The 15,951-nt window shown below is 39.7% G+C and overlaps 1 protein-coding gene across 3 annotated transcripts in view; it reads left to right on the top strand.

Annotated features, from left to right (window-relative positions):
• The window catches only part of LOC126457520 (peroxisome biogenesis factor 1), a 385,437-nt gene that overhangs the window by 251,005 nt on the left and 118,481 nt on the right, over nt 1-15,951 (top strand). For 2 of the 3 annotated variants that reach the window (XM_050093858.1, XM_050093860.1), the window contains 2 exons: nt 4,739-4,898; nt 11,547-11,611. In XM_050093858.1, coding sequence (XP_049949815.1) covers nt 4,739-4,898; nt 11,547-11,611 — 225 coding nt within the window. Of the gene's footprint in view, nt 1-4,738; nt 4,899-11,545; nt 11,612-15,951 lie in introns of all 3 variants that reach the window. The other variant, XM_050093859.1, reaches the window with a different exon arrangement.

Raw genomic sequence — 15,951 nt, 5'->3', positions numbered from 1 at the left:
TATTTTACATGTGTTGGGTTGGTGCATAAGTTCATTGCATTTTTCCATAAGCTTAATAAACACAACAGATACACATAATAGAGATGTTAGTCATTAATAATATATTCTCCTTTGCTGTTTACAACAGTCTGTTAATGCTCAACTGTAGAAATCATGTGGTTTTGAGGTGAAGAACTCTTTGTGCCATGTTGCGAGCGCATTTTCGTAGGGAAAGGAAGTTCCTTAAAGGTTGTTCAGTAGAGAGTGATAAAGGTGAAAATCTGAGGGTACAAGATCAGATGAATAAGGTGGGTGCAGAATGACTTCCCAGCCAAACTCCTGTATAGTGTCTTTTGTCAGTTTAGCAGAATGCAGGCGAGTGTTATCTTGGAACAGCATACTTTATGCAGTCTTCCTGGTTGTTGTTCTTGCACTGTGTCTGCAAGACATCTCAGCTGTTGGAAAAATGTCAGCCATGATGGTTACACTTCAGGGAAGCAATTCATAGTACACCGCACCATCACTGTTCCATCAGATGCATAACATTGTGTTTTGTGGATGCACAAGGTATTTGTAGGTGGAATCACTGCTTTGTTTGGGCTCAGATCTTCCTTTCTTTTCCTTATGTTAGGATGAAGACACCAGTTCTCACCAACATTAATGATACAGGGTAGGTGTGGTTGGTGTTGTTCATGAGCCAATTGATGACAAGCAAGCAGAGGCGCACATTTGGCTACCCACTGATTTTTGTGATTTGGTGTAGAGCATGCGGTACCCATACACCCAATTTTTGAATCCACCACATTGCCTGCAAATGTCCCACAGTAGTGGAATGATCACAGTTCATCACATTTGCAAGTTCTCGAGTGCACTAATGTGGATAAAAGTGGATTAAAGTGTTTAAACGCTCTTCATCAAAGCCGAAAGGCCTTACATGGAGAGTCACTAATGCCAAAATGATCCTCTTTAAAACAAGAAAACAAATGTCTTGCCATGCTCTGTACTATGGCATTATCCTCATACATGGCGCAAATGTTCCTGGCTGCCTTCACTGCTATCACCCCTCTACTGAACTCAGACAGAAGAGTATGTTGGAAATATTCTTATTTCTCCATTTTATAGCATTCAAAACTAAAGCCACTATCTTCAGATGACAGAATGACAATATGTAAACTCAGTTAGGAGCAGTGAACTACAAATAAAGTATGACAATCAATAAATAAATCCATAACAACCAGAGTACCAACATGCAAAACAAAAGTGCTACAAACTTATTTTCCAACTTAATAAAATGGGTCTTGATTCATGTGAAGTCTGTATGCGTGGTGATGTAACTATCACATATAACAAGATAACATATTTTGGAAAGACAATGATGAAAGACATATTGAAAAAGTGTTATTCAAACATATCAAGGGTTATTGTTTAGAGGTAGGAGAATTTTTGGACTTATGTTTATGCAGGGTTCTCCTCTTTTGGTCCCAAGAACTTCCCTGTGAAGTTCAGACCATTGGTAAAACCACATCCTTCATAATGTCATGTTGTTGTTGTGGTCTTCAGTCCTGAGACTGGTTTGATGCAGCTCTCCATGCTACTCTATCCTGTGCAAGCTTTTTCATCTCCCAGTACCTACTGCAACCTACATTCTTCTGAATCTGCTTAGTGTATTCATCTCTTGGTCTCCCTCTACGATTTTTACCCTCCACGCTGCCCTCCAATACTAAATTGGTGATCCCTTGATGCCTCAGAACATGTCCTACCAACCGATCCCTTCTTCTGGTCAAGTTGTGCCACAAACTTCTCTTCTCCCCAATCCTATTCAATACTTCCTCATTAGTTATGTGATCTACCCATCTAATCTTCAGCATTCTTCTGTAGCACCACATTTCCAAAGCTTCTATTCTCTTCTTGTCCAAACTATTTATCGTCCATGTTTCACTTCCATACATGGCTACACTCCATACAAATACTTTCAGAAATGACTTCCTGACACTTAAATCAATACTGGATGTTAACAAATTTCTCTTCTTCAGAAACGCTTTCCTTGCCATTGCCAGCCTACATTTTATATCCTCTCTACTTCGACCATCATCAGTTATTTTGCTCCCCAAATAGCAAAACTCCTTTACTACTTTAAGTGCCTCATTTCCTAATCTAATTCCCTCAGCATCACCCGACTTAATTAGACTACATTCCATTATCCTTGTTTTGCTTTTGTTGATGTTCATCTTATATCCTCCTTTCAAGACACTGTCCATTCCATTCAACTGCTCTTCCAAGTCCTTTGCTGTCTCTGACAGAATTACAATGTCATCGGCGAACCTCAAAGTTTTTATTTCTTCTCCATGAATTTTAATACCTACTCCGAATTTTTCTTTTGTTTCCTTTACTGCTTGCTCAATATACAGATTGAACAACATCGGGGAGAGGCTACAACCCTGTCTTACTCCCTTCCCAACCACTGCTTCCCTTTCATGTCCCTCGACTCTTATAACTGCCATCTGGTTTCTGTACAAATTGTAAATAGCCTTTCGCTCCCTGTATTTTACCCCTGCCACCTTTAGAATTTGAAAGAGAGTATTCCAGTCAACATTGTCAAAAGCTTTCTCTAAGTCTACAAATGCTAGAAACGTAGGTTTGCCTTTCCTTAATCTTTCTTCTAAGATAAGTCGTAAGGTCAGTATTGCCTCACGTGTTCCAGTGTTTCTACGGAATCCAAACTGATCTTCCCCGAGGTTGGCTTCTACTAGTTTTTCCATTCGTCTGTAAAGAATTCGCGTTAGTATTTTGCAGCTGTGACTTATTAAGCTGATAGTTCGGTAATTTTCACATCTGTCAACACCTGCTTTCTTTGGGATTGGAATTATTATATTCTTCTTGAAGTCTGAGGGTATTTCGCCTGTTTCATACATCTTGCTCACCAGATGGTAGAGTTTTGTCAGGACTGGCTCTCCCAAGGCCGTCAGTAGTTCCAATGGAATATTGTCTACTCCGGGGGCCTTGTTTCGACTCAGGTCTTTCAGTGCTCTGTCAAACTCTTCACGCAGTATCATATCTCCCATTTCATCTTCATCTACATCCTCTTCCATTTCCATAATATTGTCCTCAAGTACATCGCCCTTGTATAGACCCTCTATATACTCCTTCCACCTTTCTGCTTTCCCTTCTTTGCTTAGAACTGGGTTTCCATCTGAGCTCTTGATATTCATACAAGTGGTTCTCTTATCTCCAAAGGTCTCTTTAATTTTCCTGTAGGCGGTATCTATCTTACCCCCAGTGAGATAGGCCTCTACATCCTTACATTTGTCCTCTAGCCATCCCTGCTTAGCCATTTTGCACTTCCTGTCGATCTCATTTTTGAGACGTTTGTATTCCTTTTTGCCTGTTTCACTTACTGCATTTTTATATTTTCTCCTTTCATCAATTAAATTCAATATTTCTTCTGTTACCCAAGGATTTCTACTAGCCCTCGTCTTTTTACCTACTTGATCCTCTGCTGCCTTCACTACTTCATCCCTCAAAGCTACCCATTCTTCTTCTACTGTATTTATTTCCCCCATTCCTGTCAATTGCTCCCTTATGCTCTCCCTGAATCTCTGTACAACCTCTGGTTCTTTTAGTTTATCCAGGTCCCATCTCCTTAAATTCCCACCTTTTTGCAGTTTCTTCAGTTTTAATCTACAGGTCATAACCAATAGATTGTGGTCAGAGTCCACATCTGCCCCTGGAAATGTCTTACAATTTAAAACCTGGTTCCTAAATCTCTGTCTTACCATTATATAATCTATCTGATACCTTTTAGTATCTCCAGGGTTCTTCCATGTATACAACCTTCTTTCATGATTCTTAAACCAAGTGTTAGCTATGATTATGTTGTGCTCTGTGCAAAATTCTACCAGGCGGCTTCCTCTTTCATTTCTGTCCCCCAATCCATATTCACCTACTATGTTTCCTTCTCTCCCTTTTCCTACACTCGAATTCCAGTCACCCATGACTATTAAATTTTCGTCTCCCTTCACAATCTGAATAATTTCTTTTATTTCATCATACATTTCTTCAATTTCTTCGTCATCTGCAGAGCTAGTTGGCATATAAACTTGCACTACTGTAGTAGGTGTGGGCTTCGTATCTATCTTGGCCACAATAATGCGTTCACTATGCTGTTTGTAGTAGCTTACCTGCATTCCTATTTTCCTATTCATTATTAAACCTACTCCTGCATTACCCCTATTTGATTTTGTGTTTATAACCCTGTAGTCACCTGACCAGAAGTCTTGTTCCTCCTGCCACCGAACTTCACTAATTCCCACTATATCTAACTTCAACCTATCCATTTCCCTTTTTAAATTTTCTAACCTACCTGCCCGATTAAGGGATCTGACATTCCACGCTCCGATCCGTAGAACGCCAGTTTTCTTTCTCCTGATAACGACATCCTCTTGAGTAGTCCCCGCCCGGAGATCCGAATGGGGGACTATTTTACCTCCGGAATATTTTACCCAAGAGGACGCCATCATCATGTCATAATGTCATATCACACAGTAATCATGCTAAGATATGATATTGGGAATAAAATAAAAGACAATTGGACACAATGGATTTTGATTCACTACTTTGTCTTCAAGCCAGCATTATCTATTTTACATGGTTTGTGAATGTCTCCTTAATAGAATATTATGAATATTTATTACATTTGAGCAAACTACTTTTATGCAGGCATGAGAACTCTAAATACAGATATATTTGTTTTTATTTTTAGGAAGATCGTTTATCAATATTAAAAGTTCTCAGCCGGAAAGTTGAACTTTCTGATGATGTGGACCTTTCAAAGATAGCTCAGAAGTCACCAGGCTTTACAGGAGCTGACCTTCAGTCATTACTGTATACAGCACAAATAATGGCACTGGAAGAACAACAAGGTATGATTTTTCACATGAGCATGGTTTGTATTTCTTCCTGTACCTCAATCAAAATAACAATGTAATTGATAGTCAAATGTGGGGGTGCACCATGAAGGTCCAACACCAGTTACCCCTGGGGTGAAATACTTGAGGATCTCTCATGAACTGAAAAGACATCATCATGCTGCACGTGGATCAAGCTATGTATTCCAGCACCATTACAGGTTCACCTACAGCCATGGACCTCTCGTTCTGCTCACCAAACCTTGTGGACACTGCTCAGTGGTGGTGTATGATATCCTTCATAGCAGCCACAACTACCCTATCTGGATCCATCTGAAACATGCTTAGAGGATTATTTGAGAGAACGGGCAGAGATCTTAGCAAGAGTCCCTGACAGAGGCGCCAACTTAAAAATATTTATTTATTTATTTATTTTTTTTTTTTGGGGGGGGGGGGGGGGGGGGGCAGGAATCATTTTATTAGGTACTACATTTGACAGGTAACTTTGCCTTTCCATCTACATGTTCGACACTCCAAACCAGTCCTATTTGCAGATGACACCAGTGTATTGATTCAAGGTGGAAATAGAAAGGCTCTTAGGCTGTACGCTGAAGTCACAAATGAAAAGATTTCAGAGTGGTTTGTGAGGAATAAGCTACTGATTAACCCTTAAAAAATTTATATATATATATATATATATATATATATATATATATATATATATATATATATATATATATATATATATATATATTTATATTTATATATATATATATATAAAATAGAGGGAAACATTCCACGTGGGAAAAATATGTCTGCCTGTGTCTGTATGTGTGGATGGATATGTGTGTGTGTGTGTGTGCGCGAGTGTATACCTGTCCTTTTTTCCCCCTAAGGTAAGTCTTTCCGCTCCCGGGATTGGAATGACTCCTTACCCTCTCCCTTAAAACCCACATCCTTTCATCTTTCCCTCTCCTTCCCTCTTTCCTGATGAGGCAACCGTTGGTTGCGAAAGCTAGAATTTTGTGTGTATGTTTGTGTTTGTTTGTGTGTCTATCGACCTGCCAGTGCTTTCATTTGGTAAGTCACATCATCTTTGTTTTTAGATATATATTTTCCTATATATATATATATATATATATATATATATATATATATATATATATATATATAACATAGATGATGTGACTTACCAAACGAAAGCGCTGGCACGTCGATAGACACACAAACATACACACAAAATTCTAGCTTTCGCAACCAACGGTTGCTTCGTCAGGAAAGAGGGAAGGAGAGGGAAAGACGAAAGGATGTGGGTTTTAAGGGAGAGGGTAAGGAGTCATTCCAATCCCGGAGCGGAAAGACTTACCTTAGGGGGAAAAAAGGACGGGTATACACTCGCACACACACACATATCCATCCACACATACACAGACACAAGCAGACATATATATAAATCAAGAAAAAAAACTGCCACTATACAATTCCACACACAGCAAAATTTAAAATCCATTAAAACTAAATATTTCTTTGGAAAACCAAAAAAAATTAAGTGTCACTGAAACAAAATTGCTTTGTTTACTTACAAGACAATCTGAAATGGATTTCCCACATCACATTCTTAAATTCTAAGCTATCTAAAATGATTTATGCAATGAGAATTATATGGAACAATGCAAGTACTGAAGGAGAGAGGTGTATTATGCACGCATACTTTCCCTTTTGAGTTATGACATCATATTCTTGGGAAATTTCCCTCACAGCATAACAACTTTCAAGAAACAAAAAAGATTGTGAAGATAATGAAAAGTGCAAACAGCTGAAAATCATGCAAACTACAATTGGCTGGCGACTAGCCCCTACCCCACGACTCACTGAAACGTCAATCACAATGTCATTTCAGTCAGAGTATAGGTCAGTAGTGGTACAAAACAAATACATAAATAAAGTTGAAGAAACATACCTTAATTTTTGATGGCAAATGTACTCGTCCTCAGATCATTCCTGCATATGAACTCATCACATATGGCATCAAGGTCGAGTTTCATCGATTCATCTCTATGGGCATTGAGAATTGCGATGGCATTAAGATGATCCTGCCTCATTATAGAACAAAGACACGTTTTCACCCTCTGCAGACAAAAAAACGATCATTCAGCGGTGCAAGACGTTACTGGAATTGTCAGCACTACACGTATGAATTTCACTAGTTCAGGCAGTAGGTCAAACAGGTGCTTTTCCTGTTTTAGGTATTTCACTATGTCATCCAACGAACTAATATTCACAGAATCACTACTATGGATAATCTCATGAAACAGGCTTCGGTGAAGAAGCAAGCATTCTTTGTCTATATCTGATTCATAGAAAGATAAAATATCGAATGAATGTTTGTTATCACCAAGAAGAAATTGTTCAGTTTGATTTACAAACATGAATGATTGAGTTTTGAACCGTGATTCCAAGAAGCTGATGGATGTATCCATTGTTTGATAATACAATATTCTATTTTAGTATTTTAAACATATTTTATTACAATATTCTATGTTTGTCACATACTCCAGTGAATGTTTCTACAGATGAATTGATGGAGTCATTATATTTCTTAGGGACTTTTCTTCTATGGGGTAATTTTGGAGAATCGACATCCATATCTTGATATTTTGAAGTTACTTCACCCCAGAATGATTCAAAATTGTTTCTCATAAATTCAATAGAAGTTACAAGTGTGGAAATCGTCTTATTGGCCTCCTCTAAGTGTAGGGATTTCCTCTGTAGTGCTATGTTTACGGTATCAAAGTGACCAAACAGTTTTACCAAAAGTGATAACATGAAAAAGAAATCATATGTCTGCATATTAATCAAAAAGCCATTTGCTGTGGCCCCAGTGTCTGAATTGTCATTTCTTGAAACATTTAGAAAAAATTCCTGAAGTTCTGTATAATTGGACAAAACTGAAGACATTGCCAAGTATCTTACGGCCCACCTTGTAGGACAGGGTGGTTTCAAATTTGTAGAGGCATCTGCCTTCAGGTGAGCAAAAAGATCTAATCTTTTAGGTGAATCTCTCACAAAATGTATTAAGTCCTTCATAACATTCAGTGCATTTCGACATTCTGGAAGATTTAAACAGTGTGCAAGGCAGTGCACAAACATAGCTCTCTTCTCCATTTCCATAAACTTTGCCTGGACACCATTATGTAATCCAGCCATGTTAGCTGAACCATCAAAGCATTGGCCCCTACAATTAGATATAGGCAAATCAAATCATCTTAAAATATCGATAATAATATCAAACAGAGCCTTAGCTGTGGTACTTTGTATTGAGTATAGCCCTAAAAAATATTCTTCTATCTCTAGCGAAGCATCAACAAATCTTATACAGATACTAAATTGCTCTTTGTTGGCTATGTCTGTTGTTTCATCTGCTGTTATTGCAAAATACTCTGCACTCTTGATATCCTCCAATAATTTTGTAAGAAGTGTATGACTTAAAATGGCCAAAATTTCGTTTTGCGCATCATGGGATGTCCATTTGTAAGTTTCTCACTGTAGCCATATTGAAAGTAGCTGGTTATCTTCACATCGAAGGCATAATAAATTGTCAAAGTTACTTGTTTCATCAGTATGCCCACGTATTGCAAGCCCCTGCACTGCTAAATAATGGAGGGAAGATATGATTTTTAGTAAACAAGCTCAGTTTTCTTTAATTTGTGTCAGTTTTTCTTTGGAAATCTGGCTAAATACACTGACATTCAATTTTAAGGATTTGAATTTCAGTGCAGCTTCTCTGTGGCACCCCAGTGCTTCATGCGCTTTCAACTCTTCTACCCCTTTCTTCCATTCGAAAAACCAGTTTCCATGAAAGTTTTTTCCATTTTGTGAGAAAACTGAAAACGATTTTCTTCAAACATTTATCTGCAAAATTTGCAAAAAATAACGTCTTTTACCTTATTGTAATTGATCCATGCAAATTGCTGTTTCCAAGAGGGCTGATAACAGCGTTGTTTTTTTCTGGGAACAGTGTTTTTTGTCACCGCCACAGTTCCGTCACTATCTGTGTCTTTGTTGTCACTCACAGCACCACTAACACTGGGTCTATGTTCACCATCGCTAACACTTGCCACCTTGTCACATTTCTTCCTAATTATAAACTTGTCCATTTCAAACTGGACAGGAAGGGACGAAAGATTAACAACTGAACTGAGTCACAGTAAGACTAACTGACCACTGGCGATGCCCAGCTCCAGAATATTTACATTCACTGCCAACATTAGCTGCGGCCTGTGCAACAGAAGTGTGCACCTAACAAGAAGTAGCCATGTAACAATAGTGTTGATTATTGTCAGGCCCGGCTCTAGGTAGGGGGGGGGGGGGGGGGGGGGGGGGAACCGTGCCATGGCCCAGGGCGGCAAATCCATCTTGCATAAATGAAGGAATGTGGGAATAAATTGGAAATACAAATTATGTATAAAATCAAGGGTCTTATTGAAAATTATCTATAGTACAGAAACAATGTGCTCCGATTTATGAAAGAAACGTTTCCTCCAACAAAAATGGCTTAAAATGTATTGCACTGTAAACGTATCACTGACTGCTGCTTTGATCTTAAAGACATATTCACAACAAAGAGACGAATGAGTGTGATATGTGAAAATAAGGCGTCATGTATGAAATATATTGTGGGAAAGGATGACTATGTTGGAAAAGTAGGGGGAGGGGGGGGGGGGGGGGGGGCGCTTGACATGTTTGCACAGGGCGGCAAAATCCCTGGAGCTCGTCCTGATTTGTATGGTGTTGTACCTAGTGATTGTCAATAGAATTTACAAAAATGAATGAAGAGTCTTTAATGTTACCTAGTCCTTCTAGCTATCACCATCAAATTCGGTGTCACTATTGCTCATTAGTTTCTTTTACAAGCTGCCAGCAGGCTGCTGTGGGAGGAAGTGGACCTCGTCCTAGCAGCCAAAGCACTGCGAGCTCATGGTGAGCTTTCGTTTCCCCCATACCTCTGTACAGTAAAAGTGTGCGAATAGTACAGATGCAGGGGACAAACCCTGTCACAACAGTTCATCATATGCAGAGGTTGGAGGAGTAGCAGAAAGGAATACACAATAGCTCGTAAAATCGGTAATTTTTTCCTTCATAATCATTACATACTATTATGCAAAAATGTATGTGCAAGTTTTAACAAATTTCCCAGTAAAGAATGAGGAAGGGGGAGAGAGCAGTGAGAAATGCATGTTTGAATGGTGCGGTGGTGGTGGTGGGGGGGGGGGGGGGTGGGAGGGGGGGGGGGGGGAGCGAGGCCTCCACTTTTAACTATGGGGGGGGGGGGGCACAAAGTACCTTGCCCCCTGCCCCCCCCCCCCCCTACCTCGCCTAAGTCGGCACCACTGGTTCCTGAACTCCATCAATAGGTCCACTCATGCAAGCAAAGTGTGGGATGCCAATAGGAAGAATTCCCTGGCAGAACTCATGACTGCCGATAGCAGAGAGACATTGCTCAGACAATGGCTGAATCCTGTAGGACCTTATGGCCAATTCTTGCCATGATTCAGCTTTCTGTCATAATCATGTAGCACAGGAGAGGGTTGGTCTTGATCTCTATTCCATCAACATGGAGGAATACTAACAGTTTTTCTCTCTGTGAGAGCTGGATCCAGCATTGTCAGTAGCTCATAATAGTGTGTCTGGTCATGACCTGATAACAAACACATGCTGGAACAGTAAACCTTGCAGTCAAAGAAGGTCCTCTTTCAGATTTTTAATGAAATTTGGGTGACAGGAATATATCCTGCCTCATGGAAAGAACCCATTTCACTCTGTATTTTAAAACCAGGGAAAGATTGGACTAACCCTAGTAGTAATTGTAGCATTAGTCTCACAAGCTACATAAGAAAGACACTGAAGTGCATAACCAAACCTAGTGTAGGTTGTTAAAACCTCATTGCAGCTAAGTCACTGTAGTTACAGAAAATCATCAAAATGTACCTCTTTCATTAATATCATTGCAGTACTGTGTATCCTTTGGAACAGCAATTAGTGCAGCAGCATCTGCATCTACTAGAGGTAGGTAACAATGGGTGTTCTTGTGGGATCAATAACCACAATAAAAACTTGTGTACTGATACAGTGAATAAAAGCAATTTATTTCACATTTGTGCAAGAAACATACAATTGTAAACAATTCAAAACCTACTGACTACATAGAAGATCAAAGAGAACTGAACAAAAGTGAACAGAGTCAAAGATGTCACAGTAGTCTCACTCAGCAATTGTGTTGAGTTCTCTGACATTTTGAATCACATTCTAATTTTAGAAGCTGTGAAATACAAAACTGCAGATAATAATGATGAACTTTATGAATTGCTAACAACAAACACAAAGACTGTAACGGACATTACTTAACTCTTACAGCCAACCCCCCCCCCCCCCCCCTCCCCCCACCTCCCTACTCCTTCCCAACCCCAGGTATTTCTTCTTACATTTAGCTTTTAAGTACAATTCATACAAATTTAGTCTTAATTTTTACTACCATTCACATTTGTATAAATTTATCACTTGATGCCTTTTTTAGATTATTAGAGAAAGCATAGTCTTCTTGATTCTCATATTTTGTGCTTGTTAAGTTTTCTGTTCATATTAATCAGGCTATCAATCTTACAGGCTCAACGGAAACTGTAGTTGACTTACGTGAATCACTTAGTGTTCCTGTGACTCAGAAATTGGAGGTATGTATGATCTGTATTTTGTATGTTTCAGTTGCCTTATTCAGTGCTTGTGACTGCCATGTGGTTCTTGTATGTGTGATGGGTAGAAATGAAGATTTGGCAGTTGTCTATTAAAACATATCACTTATGAAAATGTCATAACTTGATTAATAATGATTTTTTTGTGACATTAATATCATTTTTGTTTTACATATCATTTATATTCCATTTGCTGTGTAAAAAATTTATTAAGTTTCCTCTCTGAAAGTAGGATGTATTTTTTTATCTCTAATATAGTGAAACCTATCGCTGTCTCTGTTCAGTTGTTCCTGTGACCTTAAACAGTACTGCTATACTTTTTCCTTGTTGTAAATTAGCGATTTTGGTTCACAGATTGCTTGTATCATGTGGTGTGACATTAAAAATGCCAATACTATAGAGCAGATGAGTCTAACTTAATTGCAGAAGTAGCAATGAAATAATCAAGCTGGTCAGCACTGAATAACTACAGGAATTGGACATAACTGTTTGAAAATGATTCCTTAAAAGACACACACACACACACACACACACACACACACACACACACACACACACACACACAATGACAATTGTGCATGTGCGGCCCGTCACTTGTAGGTGAATGATGGGTGGCATGTAGACTTGTCTAATGATCAGAAGCTCTGACTAGCATTAAGATTTGCTCTGGTTTTTATTTAATTTACTTACTTACTTAACCTGATCTCTGTGTCCTCAGAGTCTTTTGCGACAGCATACATGAATAAAATGTTCTCGGTTTTCAAGCCGCATCAGTTTGAATAAAATCCTCGAGCTTTCAATGACCATCTCCACCATTGTCGTCAGGAGTTCACTGACTGCTGGGGCTGCTATGGTTCTCGCTTATATAGGCATGATGACGTCATCAGCAGCCAATCAGATAGTCCCAATGTGGTGCCTGCGCTTAAGTTGACCAGGGCAGCTAGGGGAGCTATTGCCCATGGCAGCATTGGTGACGTCAGGTGGCACCAGGGGCAGGCACCACTTTTGAAACTGCTTCTCCCGCGTTGCGCATCTGCCTTTGCTTTCTTTCAATGTCCAACAGTGTGTACCCCTGGTCTCTGTTGAAATTGTTGTTGTTTAAATGAATCTCGGCCACTTCCTTTATAACAGAGTCCCAATACGTTGATGCATGAGCCAACACTTTTGTATCTTCGAACTATATTTTATGTCTGTTTTCTAGGCTATGCTCTGCTATGGCTGACTTTTCAAGCTCCCTTTGTTTTATATGGCGCTTGTGCTCAGTACAACACTCTGCAACTGTGCAAATTATTTGTCTGATATACATGCTGCCACGTTCCCAGGGTGCACCATACATGCTGGACTCTCGATGAGCAATGTCGTCTTTAACAGGGCGCAACATGTCTCGTATCTTGGGGGCCGGCTGGAACACTGGTCTTAGCCCATCTTTCGGCAACAGATGTCCTTACTTGCTGCTAGTTGCTCCGCAGTATGGCAGGAATGCAGTCCGTTTGGCCTCTTCCACTGATTCATGAGGTGTCTTTTGTCGGCAGCCCTTGAAACCGTTTGCGATGTCTCTTTCGCTGAATCAATTTTCCCCGACAACACATATTAAGTTCTGCAGTTCAGACTGTAGGTGGTCATCATCAGAGATAGTCTTGGCTCTATGAACTGCTTTCCTGTGTACAGAGTGGAGGAAACTACTGGTGTTCAAGTATCGATCAGTGTGTTTTGGTTTCCAGTACACTGAATGACCAAGCTAGCCTCCTGCCTTCTGCTCAACCAAAACATCCAAGAATGGTAGCTTGTCATGCTCCTCCATCTCGACAGTAAATTTAATTTGGGGGTGGACACCATTCATGTGATCTACGAACTGCTGTAGTATACCTTCACCATGAGGCCATATCAGGAATGTGTCATCAACGTATCATAGAAAGCATGTAATCAACGTATTGTAGAATGCAAGATGGCCATAATGTCACAGTTTGAAAAGCCTGCTCCTCAAAGTGCTCCATGAAGAAATTTACAACTGCTGGAGACAGTGGTGATCCCATGGCTGTGCCGTCCGTCATCTCATGACTGCTGGAGACAGTGGTGATCCCATGGCTGTGCCGTCCATCATCTCATAATATTAATCACAGTACAAAAAGTACATTGTCGTTAGGATGTGATGGAACAACTTAATGATTCCAGATGGAAAATGTTGGGCCAAAAGATCCAGCGTATCTTGTATTGGCACCCTTTCAAAAAGTGGCACAACGTCCAGGCTAACCATTAGGTCATTTGGGACTGTCTTCATTCTCTTGAGTGCCTCAACAAATTTATGCAAGTTGACAACATGGTGTTCACAATTTCCCAATTTTGGTGCTAATAATCCTGCCAGATGTTTAGCAAATGTGTAGGTGGGCGAACGGATTGCACTAACAATGGGCCTCTAAGGAACACTTTCCTTGTGTATCTTTGGTAATCCATAAGCCTGGGAGGTCTGGTGGCACGAGGCGTTAATTTCTTCACCACTTCATCTGATAAACCAGATGTCACCGGTGCTGCCATGGGCAATAGCTCCGCTAGCTGCCCAGGTCGACTTATGCCCACGTGCCACATTGGGTCTATCTGATTGGCTGCTGATGATGTCATCATGCCTATATAAGTGAGAAACCATAGCTGCCCCTGCAGTCAGTGAACTCCTGACAACGATGGCGGAGATGGTCGTCGAAAGCTCGAGGATTTTATTCGAATTGACGCGGCTTGAAAACCGAGAACATTTTATTCATTTAACCTTATCTCATTAGTGCCATCAGGCCCTCTCTTACACTGGACCAGGATTTCACACATACAGTACCTTCATTATATCATAGTTACCTAAGAAATAAGAATTGTAATATGAAAAATAGTATTAAAATGGTTTATGTGTCTATAGTGACAAAGTGAGACAATAATACTGACTACAAGCTAATAAGTTAACACTGGCAGCACTGCTATTACTGCTACTACTACTACTACTACTACTACTACTACTACTACTAATAATAATAATAATAATAATAATAATAATAATGATGTCAGATATAAAAAGAATTTATGGGTGTGCAAAATAGATATTTTCTGATATAGCGAGTTCCGGGGAAAGGAAATTTAAGGAGATTCCACCAGCTAAGATAACTGGAAAATGAGGACGATCTGGTTGGAAAGGAGGATGGGCAAGGGTAATGAGTGCGTGGTACTCATTATGTTGCTGTAGTAGATATGTCATTAACTATCTTCTGAAATTTAAGATGTTATTCAGTTCTCTAATATAATGTAGGAGGTCATCCCACAATCAGGTTCGTGCTACTGAGAAGGACTTTGAGAAAGTCGCTGAATAATAAAGTGAGGAAAAAAGGATTTTGCTTTGATGGGAAAGAATGTTTCTGCCATGTTGTTTATATGAGTGGTAACATTGTGGAGAGCTATGGGGGACAGTGTATGTTGATTAGCGAGTGGAGAAGACAGAGTGTATGGAAATCTTTGCAATTTTCTGCACACAGCCAGAATGGCTGTGCATGTGGTGGTGAAATATGATCAAAGAGTCAAACATCAGAGATACAATGAACACAGGTATACATAACCATTTTGAGTTGCTGTGACCTCTCCTGAGAAAGACTGCGTGGGATAACATTACTGTAATCAATAATTGGAAGTGTTTGTAAAAGTTTCTTTTTCAGGTCATGTGGGAAGAGGTTTTTATATTTTCACAGGGTACTGCTGCCTTCTTGCACATTGCAGTTATATGCTCAGTTCAGTTTAGATTTTCATCTGTTATTACTGCTGGACTCTCTGGTAAGGAAGAGAAGCTGATATTTGTCCCATTTAGGGTTAAATATGGTAGGGAGTCCTGATACTTTGGGCTAATTAGCCTGCACTAATCAACCAGTATCCTGCACCCATTTTGATAATGCACACAGTTCGGTACTGAGAATCTTGATAGCTGTCTTCAGGTTTATTGGTTTTGTTCTTACATACAACTGGAGGTCTTCAAGGTACATGTGATATTTGCAGTAGACAATTCGTATCACACATTGTTGACATACAATGAAAATAGAGTAGGACCTAACCAAACCCTAGAGGACACCTGTTACTACCTGCCTACATTGTGGCTTCATGCTGCCAGACATGACACAGTGCTGGTGAGACATCAGGTATGAGCGAAACCATTGCACTGCACTTTGAGAGAAATTTAGGCTGCAAAGCTCAGCAAGTAAAATGTCAAAGTTGACAGTGTCAGAGACTTTGCTGAAGTCTAAGAAGTGAATGATAATTGTCTCTTGTGTATCCACGGCAAGCTTGAGGTCATTGTTACCCTT

The sequence above is a fragment of the Schistocerca serialis genome, chromosome 2 (genome assembly GCF_023864345.2).
Source record: "Schistocerca serialis cubense isolate TAMUIC-IGC-003099 chromosome 2, iqSchSeri2.2, whole genome shotgun sequence".
NCBI lineage: Eukaryota > Metazoa > Arthropoda > Insecta > Orthoptera > Acrididae > Schistocerca > Schistocerca serialis.
The sequence above is the reverse complement of the archived record's forward strand: the minus strand, read 5'-3'. Positions and strand labels throughout refer to the sequence as shown.